The sequence below is a fragment of the Myxocyprinus asiaticus genome, chromosome 11 (genome assembly GCF_019703515.2).
Source record: "Myxocyprinus asiaticus isolate MX2 ecotype Aquarium Trade chromosome 11, UBuf_Myxa_2, whole genome shotgun sequence".
Taxonomy (NCBI): domain Eukaryota; kingdom Metazoa; phylum Chordata; class Actinopteri; order Cypriniformes; family Catostomidae; genus Myxocyprinus; species Myxocyprinus asiaticus.
Genome location: NC_059354.1, coordinates 1,660,864 through 1,674,177, shown reverse-complemented (window position 1 = coordinate 1,674,177; position 13,314 = coordinate 1,660,864). Strand labels below are relative to the sequence as shown.

At 38.0% G+C, this 13,314-nt stretch overlaps 1 protein-coding gene across 1 annotated transcript in view; it reads left to right on the top strand.

The window, feature by feature from the left end:
- Nucleotides 1–4,019, top strand: part of prkra (protein kinase, interferon-inducible double stranded RNA dependent activator) — a 33,460-nt gene extending 29,441 nt beyond the window's left edge. Inside the window, exon 8 of the mRNA XM_051710501.1 lies at nucleotides 2,531–4,019. Coding sequence (XP_051566461.1) covers nucleotides 2,531–2,688 — 158 coding nt within the window. The 3' untranslated portion in view covers nucleotides 2,689–4,019. The remainder of the gene's footprint in view (nucleotides 1–2,530) is intronic.
- The last annotated feature ends 9,295 nt before the right edge of the window (nucleotides 4,020–13,314 follow it).

Here is a 13,314-nt window from a genome sequence, read left to right as displayed (position 1 = left end):
ACAAGGCCAAACATTCAAGGGTATGTAAACTTTTGATCAGGGCCATTTGGGTGATTTCTGTTATCATTATGATTTAAAAAGGAGCCAAACGACTATGTGATAATAAATGGCTTCATATGATCGCTATCCTTAAATAGAAGACAGTTTTTTTGCATGATCAGTCATATTTTTAAAATCAGTGCCAAAATTTCACAATTTCTGCCAGGGTATGCAAACTTTTGAGCACAACTGTATTTATCTAGTGATTTATTTATTTATTTCACACCATATTAGCTACACACTGAACAACACTTAATTCTAAGAAAGTTAATCCAGACATATGACCGCTAGAGGCCACTACAGTCTTGTCACTATAGAGATGAAAGGGCCAAAGTTATTGGAGTCACTGTTTCTCAGTCATCTTTAAGGGTGAGTTGTTGGTGACAGTGGGGGATGATAACCAGTCCCCTGGACCATCACCATGCAAAGTTTCAAACATTTTTACTGAGGCGTTACTACGTTATCCCCTTGTGAACTTGGCATATTGACCCGTAGAGATGAATGAGATTACAAAGGGCCCATTTTGGATAGGCTCCCCCTCAATCATCTTTAAGGGTGAGTTAAAGCTGACACTGGGGGATGATAACCAGTCCCCTGGACTATCACCATGCAAAGTTTCAATATTTTTTTACTGTGGCATTCCTACGTTATTCACCCGTGAACATTGCATATTAACCCTTAGAGATGACTGAGAAAGAGCCCCTCTATATGGGCCTTTTCTATTCTCATTCATCTTTATGGGTTAATATGTAAAGTTCACAGGTGCCTAATGTTAAACAGTAAAAATGTTTGAAACGTTGCATGGTCATGGTCCAGGGGACTGGTTATAACTCAACAATGGAGTGGTGGTGGCATAGTGGGCTAAAAGCACATAACTGGTAATCTGGTTGCTGGTTCAATCCCCACAGCCATCACCATTGTGTCTTTGAGCAAGGCACTTAACTCCAGGTTAAGTAAACTCACCCTTAAAGATGACTGAGAAACAGCAACTCCAAATAGAACCTAATGTTGGCCCTTTCATCTCTATAGTGACAAGACTGATATGTCTCTAACTTTCTCAGAATGAAGTGTTGTTCAATGCATAGCTAATATGGTATGAAATAAATAAAATCAGCTGTCAACATGAAGAAAACAACATCTTGAAACTGTAACTACATTACAGGCTACTGTAACAGTAGAGAGCAAAGCTGTATAATCTAACATGGGGACCCGACAATTATTTAAAATTCATTATAGGAGCTTGTGTATGGTATGCTATCTCGTACACTTGTACAATGTACATGTTATTCTTATTCTTTTGTATTAAATTTTATAGGCAAAAATCATAATTGTTCAAATTGAGATTTTGATTCAATTGATATACCAAATAATTTAAACAAATTTGACATAATTGAAAGCTTACAAGTTCCACATGTAAAAAATGCTTTAATAAAATATGCCTTTTTATTGTGATAGAAAAGGTAATGGACTATCACACCACAGCTTCATATGGTCCAAAATTAAAGAATGCATCTCATGTTTCTATTTATTTTGATAGTACATTGCATTATCTGTCAAACCACAGCATCATGTATGCGATTTAAAAAAAGTTTTATTCATTTTAAACATGCGGAAAAGTGGCATTGCCTCTTTAAAATGAGTACGAATACGAAGCTGGCAAACATGGAAGCGTCGCGTCTTTTAAGGTAGACTGGGTAGCGTCAATAAGAAGCTGGATTCAGCCTCGTGTTTAAACACCGTTTCAAGTTAAAAAGAAGTTTCAGTGCATAAATGGTAAGTCGATGCTTTTTTCCCGTTCTGCTTTAAGTGTAAGTGGCTGCTGTGCCTTGTTAAAACTGTATGTTTACTGTTTCAGAACTGTTACGAATGTTGCCTATATGCTAACATAAACTACAGCCTATTGCAACAGTACTTGCTAGGAGAAGAAATTATAAAGATAGTGAGAGATTTCAGGTTCGTGTTTATAATCTGACGTATTATGCGGGCCGGGTAGGGTCCTTTTAAGCCTTAAAAGGAAATCATATACCCAGATTTTATCATTTAATTGACATATTTGAAGTTAAATATGTAAAAAATAACTTCTTAAGGTGTGAAGCACACATGCACCTTAAGAAATATGACAGTTTTTATGACAATTAATCGTGAAAGCCCTAAAAGAGACAATAAATTGCCATAATCGCAATTATTTGTTTGACAGTCGCCAGCCAAATTTCATAATCGTGACAGCCCTATGTGTGAGTTTGTGTGAGAGAGAATTGTGGGATCAAAATAATACAGTTGTTTATGTAAATAATGGAGATAATCAAATAAAAGTGACAATCTTGCGGAGGTTTGTTGTGTACTTAAAACATCATAGGGCGAGCGGCATCAGTCTTGTATTTAGTGTTTACCTTAACCTTTTTTATTTTTTTATTTTAAACACCACCTGTTATGTGATGTCATCCATGTTCATATTCAAAAGACTATACTGACAGGTTTGTTTGTGTTTCAGATGAGCTGACAGTGAATGGGCAGTACCAATGTTTGGTGGAGCTGTCCACCAGGCCGGTGACAGTATGTCACGGTTCTGGAATGACCAGCAGTAACGCAAATAACACTGCTGCACACAATGCTCTGCAGTACATCAAGATGGTCGCTAATCAACACTAACAGCAGTTCTGGGACCAGCGGTTACACCATGTATATTAACACTGAGCACAGATCAGTAGAGGATGATATCAACTCGAGCAGACCTGCACGTACTGATCCACGAAGCTGTGGCAGATTGATTCACCAAGGCCTGTTTGACACAGCTTGTGTAAGCAAGAGCAGACAGACATAAAGCTTCCACACCGACAGCGTTTCTGCTGCGTAAACAAAGTGCAGCTAAATTTAAAATAAAGTTATTCCTGTAACACCACACTTAATTTATAGTTGTTAAAGAATAAACTGTTTTGTTATATAAATGGTTATTAGAAGTGGGTAAGAACTATTACAAACTTGATTACCATTTGGTTGTAAATGTAATTGTATATTAGATGTCATGCAGTTAACTTACACAATGATTTAACTGCTTAAGTTGTTTATAATTGTTTTGTTTTTCCAAGCAATGAACAAAAAACAAAACATTGCTCACTACTTCTGAAATGTAATCTGGTACTGATTACGGAGTACACAACTGAAATTATAATCAGTAGTGTAATCTTTTAGATGACAATTTAGGTAATCTAATCTAATGATTTATTACGTATTTTACGAAAATCAAATTTTAGGTTTATTAAGTACCAATATATCCTCTAGAAAACAAACAACAATTTGCTAGCAATCTGTAATCTTTAATCCGTATGAAATTTGATTATACTCATTTAAAAATGTAAAGTTATCTAATTATCAGTGCTCGAATTTTTTTTTTTTTTTTTTTTTTTTTTTACATAATCCAGGTCATGTGTAATCTCTTACTACCCAACACTAGTTGCTGAATAGGTTTATAGTGCTTTTCCCAGATGTTTACCGCTGAGTGTAGCATGTTACGCTCAACAAAAATATCCTCTGCACTGAAATTCTACTTGCAGCCATGCCTCTGCTATTCATGCACACAGTGTGAATGCTGTAACTTGTTAATATGTGCTGCTTTATGGTAGCTGTGTAAAACAGGCCCTAGAATCAGAAGAATAGGACTTTCTGCTACATATTTCACAAATAAACAAGTGGTTTTCGTCAAGCCTATGCAGTCTTAAGCAAGTCTTGTTTTTTTCTTTTGTTTGTTTTCAAGCCCTCATTCAAGCCAAGTAATGTAGAAAAACTGATGACATTAATTTCATAGAGTACCACATCCGCACCAAAGATGTTTACATTTGAAAACGCTTTCCCTCTCATCTACATATTCCACACTGGAGGAGCATTTTCCTCCGCCAAAAATAGAGACTTTCGAAAGCACTGTAAAAAGGGATAATTTTCTATCCGTTCCGGAGTGGAACTTCAATAAATTGCCCTTGAAGGTCTCTGCGTTGTTCTGTCTTTTCTGAGTGCTGAAGTAAAGCAATTATTGTTAATTCACACATTTGATTCCATTATTCACTTTATCTGACTCCAATTTTAAGTTGACCTCCAATTTATATTTAAGCTCTAATTAATTTCTGATCATTCTTTTAATTTAACATTTTTAGGTTATTGATTACTCTAAATCCTCTTCTATTCATTGTCCTTTGATCTTTGGAGACTTACGCCAGCTGTTATTAAATTACGTAAACCTCCCGAAAATGGATAGCCAGTTCTGTTCTTGGTCAGCGGTTGTAGGGTTAACTAATATCATCTGATTTGGCTTGTCTCATAACCAGACGATATTGCCGCCTAGTCACGTACATACAACTTGCTAAGACGAGCGGTGAACAGTGACTGATAGTCTTTAAATGGCTTTCTCCTACCCAGTTGTCCTAGGTGGTTATCCTGAGTGGTTTCTCCTATATTAAAGCTCCAGTATGGTCTACCCTGGTCTAATGAAATTCAAATCCTACCTGGTTGTCCTGAGTGGTTTAAATTCAAACTGAGAGTCTTTAAATGGCTTCCTCCTATATTAAACTCCAGTAATGATTTCAGAGGAATTCAGAATAAATCAAATACTAACAATATATTTGTCAGGTAGGATATAAAACATTGTTTCAGAAATTCAAATCAAAGCCAATTTCACATGATCAGAATAAACAAGCATTACTAAAAATAAAAGACAAGTCAAAGAAACAAAACTCTGACAAAACTACATGCAGGAGTACAGCATGGGAGATCTGCTTACAGATTCCCAGAGCTTCCTGCCAACTTTCCTTGAATATCTAGACAGAATAAACATTGTGTACCAAATGTTATTGTTCTTTGAACAATGAGAATTTAGGAGTGAATGGGTTCTTGACTTCCTGGGGTTTAACCTTGTTAACATACAGGAGATCATTTCAATTGTAGGTCAAGGAGGGGAATAGACCTCCAGAATTATGCAGTATTTGGCAAAGACCTTATAACTTTGTTACCATTAGTTTTATCAACATGGGAAAGAGACCTCTTAAATGATATCAAACACATACAGTTGCATTCTTTGTTTTCATGATATTTGTTATATTTTTTACATATAAATCTTGTGTCTTTGTGTTGGTCCAGAGCTGTTGAAGGGGAGAAGGGGGGGCAGCAAGATGATTTGCAATTTATCACACGTGGTGATATTCAGGTGTAGATTTCAACTTTTGTGAGAGAGTTTTATGACGTTGGTTCTCACAGAGCCTTTTAGCTGTAGACAGTCCGGTGCCAGCCTTACAGCACTCTCTATTACTGCATACTTTGGAAAATGAAGCTAGGTTTTCAACTGAAAATGTATAAAAGTGGATGTATTTGTATTCATTTTCACTTCCTTAAGGTTATGGCTTCATCTCTCTGTTGTGAATGTTTTTATTTATTTTTTTAAACTGTGTACTTTACATTTCCAAATTAATTAATTAATTGTTTGCATTATGTTAGGCAGCAGTCTGTCCCATGAAACTTGTTTTCATTTCATCTGAACTATACTAATTCCTAAATATACCCATATTCTCTTCAATATACCATCATGAGAGATCTTATAAATGGGTATTTAAAGGGGCTATGGGCTATTATATAACCCCCAACCCCCACAATGAAAGTGAATATTGACTGAATGGTGAGAAGATATTATCCCTCGATCTGCCTTACAATCTTATCCACTGCAAAGACTTATGCGTCAAATCTAAAGAAGCGATTGGAGGTGTGGCCAAAACAGCATTTCAGTCAGAGGGCCAGAAAAAGGGTGGAAATTGGTCATTTATTACTAAACTATGACCGTTTTCATGCAAAAACTTTACGGACATTATCAGTGGACCATATATAGGGGATATAATACAATTATAAAAAAAACAAAATTGCATTTCATGACCCCTTTAAGGTCTTTCGGAACATGAGAAACATTAATACAGCCAGGTGTGTTCAACCTTTTGGCCAGAAATGTGCAAATGAAAGAGGCCTATCAAGTGATGAAATTTTCTATTGAATAGAATGTTTGATCAAGATAAATATCCATTAATTCAGGACAAAATCCTATAATAATAAATGGACCCTTTTACAAACACTAGCAGTCAGTAATGTGTTTTTTTTTTTTGTTGTTTTTTTTTTTGTAAACAAAAATGTGAAATTGAGCCAAAATTAAATCAATGAGCTGGTGTGGTGTGTTGTGGGCCGCTCTGTGCCAGAAAGTCCAGGGCCACTTTTTAGTCTCAGTGGTTAGGATGTGCAGTCGAGTTGAGCATGTACCTCCTGAAAATTTATATATGCCAGTTTTGTTTATGCCACAGGAAGTGGGCTAAAACATTAGTGAAGTTTCAGTTATTGTACAAAGGTGTCTGGGTTTGAGCCTGTAAGGTTGAGTAGCCTGCCAGGAACAATTCAGGACACCTTTCTCCTATCATATGAAGTTTCAGGAAGTAAAAGAAAAGAAAGATGGATACTGCATTAATTGCGTAATATTTTTAACACGTTAAATGAAAAAATATTAATAGCAGAAATTAATGCGTTAAATTTCCCATATATATATATATATATATATATATATATATATATATATACAGTATCTATACACCCCCCCCCCCCCCCCCCCCCCAGGGTTGGGGAGTAACGGAATACATGTAACAGGATTACGTATTTAAAATACTAAATATAAATAACTGTATTCCACTACAGTTACAATTTAAATAATTGGTAATTAGATTACAGTTACATTCAAAAAGTATTTTGATTACTGAAGAGATTACTTTGCATTTTATTGTCATTTGTTTCATTTAATATTTAGTCTTTCAGATGGAAAACATTTATCCATATAAATGATGCGATCAAAAGTGCATTTGAACAGCGGTGAAACACTTTCTTATGATGTGTAACATTCATACGAGCAGACAGAGAAGTTTGAAGAAAGTTTGGAGCAGAAGAAATAGAAATAAACCTTGTGTAAACTGTTAGCTTTACGCTAAGCTAAAATGCTATTTCTAGCCATTTTACATGCACAATCATATTTTTTTTATCAAGAAAATTCACGTTGGATCATAATTTCTTTTTTCTAGTAAGTCCTTTGATATTAGGGCAAAAATCATATCCTTGATAATAATTTTTGTATTGTTTTCCTGTACAAATATCTAAAAATCCTTAAAGCAAGATCAGTTTGATTTATCTTGTTTTAGAAACAACACTGCATAAGATATTTAGGTTTTTCAGAGAATGTATTTTTAACGTGTATTTTGTCTTACTGTACTGACAGAGTTTTTTATAGTCAAAACAAGTGAAAAAATCTACCAGTGCTGAAGAAGTAATCCAAAGTATTTAGAATACGTTACTGACCTTGAGTAATCTAACGGAATACGTTACAAATTACATTTTACATCATGTATTCTGTAATCTGTAGTGGAATACATTTCAAAAGTAACCCTCCCAACCCTGCGTATAGTAACTACCTGTAAAAAGTATAAAAGCACAAATTCACAGGGGTTTATGTTAACTTTAACATAAGACACAGGGGCAGGGTAATTAAAGTAAAAGTGTTAACAAATACCCATGCCTCCAGCCAGGTCTCCTTAGCAACCAAATTGGCACGGTTGCTAGGGAGGGTAGAGTCACATAGGGTAACCGTGGTCGCTATAATGTGGTTCGCTCTCTGTGGGGCGCGTGGCGAGTTGAGCGCGGATGCCGCGGTGGATGGCATGAAGCCTCCACACCCATTATGTCTCCGTGGCAACGCGCTCAACAAGCCAAGTGATAAGATGCGTGGGTTGATGGTCTCAGACGCGGAGGCAACTGAGATTTGTCCTCCGCCACCCGGACTGAGGTGAATCACTATGTGACCACGAGGACTTAAAAAGTACACTGGGAATTGGGCATTCCAAACTGATTGAAAAAGGGGAAAAATCCACAAAAATAAATAAATAAAATACCCATGCTGTCTGGCTTTTGAATAAAAAGGGCAAACTATGACAAAATATGACAAGTAGTGCAATGTGAGAAGTTGAACATGCCACAAGTGCTCATTGAGGACAACATAAATCAAGTAGTGATTTACCTACACTTATTCCAATATGAAATAATGCTACATTGGTGAAAAATAACTAGCAAGGGAATGAGGCACAGCCAAGTTTTTAAGACATTCAAACAGTGGAATTTTGTAAAGATTGATGGGTCTTCAGTATATTAAAATGTTACTTTTTTTTTTTTTTTTTTTTTTTTTTTTTTTTGCTGTTCCTTATGTCCTTTCTGCCATGTGTAGTGTGGTAGGGAAGGAAAGAAAGGACTAGAGGGAGAGGGAGGGGGGGAGAGACTGAGAGAGAGGGAGGGAGCTGATGTGTGTGTGCTGTTGAATATGTGTGGCTTCATGCCTGTGGGTGTGTCAGGGGCCAGGAAGAGAGGAGAGAGAGAGAGAGAGAGAGAGGGGAAGAAGACAGAGAAACAAGACTAGAAGGAGAGAGAGAGATAAAGGAAGAACTAGAGGGGGAGAGAGAGAGGAGGGAGAGGAAGACATTGAGAGAGGAAGGGAGTGAAAGAGAGAAGGGTGGAAGGAGAGAGAAAGAGAGAGAGGGACAGCAATAGATGGAGGGACAGACATGGAAGGATAAACAGAGATAGAAATGGAAGGATGTTAAGTTTATAGTCTCAAGGTGAAAGCACTGCGTTATAGACACATTTGAAAGTGTGTGTGTGTGTGTGTGTGTGTAGAGAAGTGTGAGCAAGGTTTCTAGTTTCAGTGTGTGTGTGTGTGGATTCAAGCTCACACGTGTGTCAAGGACCTTTTATGACCCTGGTGTGTGTGAGATCTCGGACCGTGTGCCGGAGGAACACACAGAAGGGTAGCAGATTTGGACTTTGTTAGCAGAGCGTGCATATTTCAAAAATTCACAATAAATCTATTCTTCATGTTACATTGACCTAATTATCAGCTGTGTTACTTAACATTGTCAAGAATCTAAATATGAACATGACATTTGCTTGGAAGTATCGGTTTATGACAACCGGTTGTGCAAACATTATTTTTGTGTTGTTATCTTTGAAGATATTAAGTTGCCATCGCACATGGTAACATACTTAAGTGTCATCCTCACGCGTGGCGGATATCAAGTCCATAGGTCAATGTGGCATTGATTTATGAACATACACTCTATTGCCAAAAGTATTCGCTCACCCATCCAAATAATTGAATTCAGGTGTTCCAATCACTTCCATGGCCACAGGTGTATAAAATGAAGCACCTAGGCATGCAGACTGCTTCTACAAACATTTGTGAAAGAATGGGCCGCTCTCAGGAGCTCAGTGAATTCCAGCGTGGTACTGTGATAGGATGCCACCTGTGCAACAAGTCCAGTCGTGAAATTTCCTCGCTACTAAATATTCCACAGTCAACTGTCAGTGGTATTATAACAAAGTGGAAGCGATTGGGAATGACAGCAACTCAGCCACGAAGTGGTAGGCCACGTAAAATGACAGAGCGGGGTCAGCGGATGCTGAGGCGCATAGTGCGCAGAGGTCGCCAACTTTCTGCAGAGTCAATCGCTACAGACCTCCAAAGTTCATGTGGCCTTCAGATTAGCTCAAGAACAGTGCGTAGAGAGCTTCATGGAATGGGTTTCCATGGCCGAGCAGCTGCATCCAAGCCATACATCACCAAGTGCAATGCAAAGCGTCGGATGCAGTGGTGTAAAGCACGCCGCCACTGGACTCTAGAGCAGTGGAGTGACGAATCACGCTTCTCCATCTGGCAATCTGATGGACGAGTCTGGGTTTGGCGGTTGCCAGGAGAACGGTACTTGTCTAACTGCATTGTGCCAACTGTGAAGTTTGGTGGAGGGGGGATTATGGTGTGGGGTTGTTTTTCAGGAGCTGGGCTTGGCCCCTTAGTTCCAGTGAAAGGAACTCTGAATGCTTCAGCATACCAAGAGATTTTGGACAATTCCATGCTCCCAACTTTGTGGGAACAGTTTGGGGATGGCCCCTTCCTGTTCCAACATGACTGCGCACCAGTGCACAAAGCAAGGTCCATAAAGACATGGATGAGCGAGTTTGGTGTGGAAGAACTTGACTGGCCTGCACAGAGTCCTGACCTCAACCAGATGGAGCACCTTTGGGATGAATTAGAGTGAAGACTGCGAGCCAGGCCTTCTCGTCCAACATCAGTGTCTGACCTCACAAATGCGCTTCTGGAAGAATGGTCAAAGATTCCCATAAACACACTCCTAAACCTTGTGGAAAGCCTTCCCAGAAGAGTTGAAGCTGTTATAGCTGCAAAGGGTGGGCCGACGTCATATTAAACCCTATGGATTAAGAATGGGATGTCACTTAAGTTCATATGCGTCTAAAGGCAGATGAGCAAATACTTTTGGCAATATAGTGTATGATATATGTGCCACAGTTCTCAATTCACCTATAGACAAATAGATCCGCTCTATTGGATTGTTTATCTTAGCTTTTAACACTACTTAGTCAGACATATATCCCACACATGTGTACCAACTTTCAAATCATTTGGTCCAGTGGGAGATTACAAGAAGATTTTTGTAGTTTTGGCCAAATAGTCATTGTACAGAAAAATCCAAGATGGTGGACTTTATGGGTCCTTGAGGCTTTTTTGGTCCTCATGAGAAATGAGGGATGTGTACCAAGTTTCAGAAATTTTGGACAAATGGGGTGGAAATGCCATCACTTTGGAAATGCCGAAATTGGGGCGTGGCCTGTAGCGCCACCTATGGGCGAATGTGGGTCATTTGTAATGTGGGAGTAATGAGTGGCCTGTAGTGCCAAATTTGAACAAATTTGACTAAGGACTTTTTGAGCTATTGGGCAGTTTCATGGAGAAGAGGAATTATAATAATAATAAGAAGAATACTAGCAATAACAATAGGTTTCCTCCTACAGGAGAAACCCTAAAAACAAATAATGACTTGTTTTTCGTAATTTCGATTTAATGCTCAAGTTAAAAATAGGAAATTGGAAAAATAGCCACGGGATGGTCCGTGTACTTTTGCGTCCATTCTTTTTTACTTTTTAAACCCAAAAATGAAAATCGAAAAATGTGGTTTCTTCTTTATTGGTTTTAACACTGATGAATAGAATAAGCAGATACAAACAAATTTTATGTTGACTATTTCATTTTCTATTTAAAAATTAATAAAGAGGAAGGGGAAAATGGCTTAATTTACGTTTTCATTGTTTAAAAAAAAAAAATGTACGGCTTGAAAATTTTATATGCACAAGTAAGCGGCACTGAAACGCCCCTTTTATCTGATTGGTCAACTCGCCCTGTCTTCTGTACTGCCTTAATCCTATCAGCCAGAATTAGAGTTGGGATTGCTCTGCATATTTGTCTTAATTTTCATTAAATATTGTCCCAAACCACCACTAACTGTAACCTATGCATGCCATATGTATTAGAATCTTGCTGCTTGGCACATCATGGTTTTGTTGCCTCTTAATGGATGACGCGTGAGAGATCGCAAGCCACATCACTTGGCCATAGGCTGACTGGGAGTTGGTCTATTACAGGGATGGGCAACTGGCGGCCCATGGGCCATATACGGCCCTCTCTATACTGGCGGCCCGTTGGACAAGGCTGAGGATTGACTTTATTTCTTTGAAAAAGAGATTATGTAAAGATTGCATTCAGTTTATAATGTTGTTACAACTATTGACCAGAAGAGATCGCTTGTTCTAAGCAGACCTGCTGATCACTCTAGGATTCTAGCATGCAACATCTTATCTTACACTTACTCATCATTTATAAGGTAAATTGAGCTAAATTTTACCTCAGCTTGTCAGCGACTTAGTGCGTGCTATTGTTAATGTACGAAGGTGGAACCCATATCTTTTGTTTGCCTGGATACGAAATCTGTCATTAAAGATTCCAGTTTGATTTGCAAATACACCATTGATCAAGTGATCATAGAGGCATACGGTATGAGAGATATATACACCAGAGCTGCTCTCCTCACAGATGTAAAGAGTAAATAAAATACAAGGGTAAAAGGCATCAAAAGTTTTGACAAAATCCGTGACAGTGCGGGAATCACCAAAGACATCTAATGCTGTTTTGCTCGTGCTTGTGAAAAATGAAAAAGTTGTTATAAGAGGGAGAATCTATGAAGAAATGCGCGATTGAGATGCCTGACTGATTGTTCAAAAGTCTTGCAAATAGAGAGAATGTTCTCTAATGCATGGGACTGTTCGGTCCGTGTGTGAAATGTTATGTTCTTTTTTTATTTGTGTATTTTTTTGTGTGATTTTTTTTCCTCCTTTTTCACCCAATTTGGAATGCCAAATTCCCAATGCACTTTTAAGTCCTCGTGGTCGTGTAGTGATTCACCTCAATCCGGGTGACGGAGGATGAATCCCAGCTGCCTCCGCACCTGAAACCATCAACCCATGCATCTTATCACACGGCTTGTTGAGCGCATTGCCACAGAGACATAGCGCGTGTGGAGGCTTCACGCCATCCGCCGCGGCATCCACGCTCAACTCACCACGCGCCCCACCGAGAACGAACCACATTATAGCAACCACGAGGAGGTTACCCCATGTGACTCTACCCTCCCTAACAACCAGGCCAATTTGGTTGCTTATGAGACAGGAGACGTAGGATCTATGTGCAGGCTTTAATAAAAATGATGACAGTTAAACAACAAACGGGAACTCAAAATAAATAAACTATATGGTATTTATACATACAAAAGCTAATGAGGGAATGGAAAACAGGTGAGAACAATCAGGAACAGATGGCAATGATGAGGGCAGTGCATACTGGAAAATGTGGTTTGGGAAAACACTTCAAAATAAGAGTCCTAGGAAACGTGAGGGAGACAGACTATGACAGTTATTGATGATAATATTTAGATTTGAACTAATACTTATAGGCTGTTTTATGAGGTGGGGTTAAAAATGTTGTCTGTTCATTTGTGTGTTTGACTGTTGCAAATGTAGACAATGCAAATTAGATAAATTTTCTTGAAAATGTAAGTCTGAAGTATATTGCTTGTGAACATGAATTTGTACGTGAATGGCATGTTTTAGTAAAAACGCAAGTTATGAAATAATGATATTAGTTTTTATAAATATTGTTTAATAAAAATTTTAATAAAGGTACAAAATCTTTATAAGAACATTGAATTAGTTGTGCATAGATTATCCACAATAATGATGAAATTGAGTAAAGGGGTGAACATTGTTAGAGTGCGGATTTGTAATCCGGCCCCTTGGTAGAATGGAGAAAAAATTTTGGCCCTT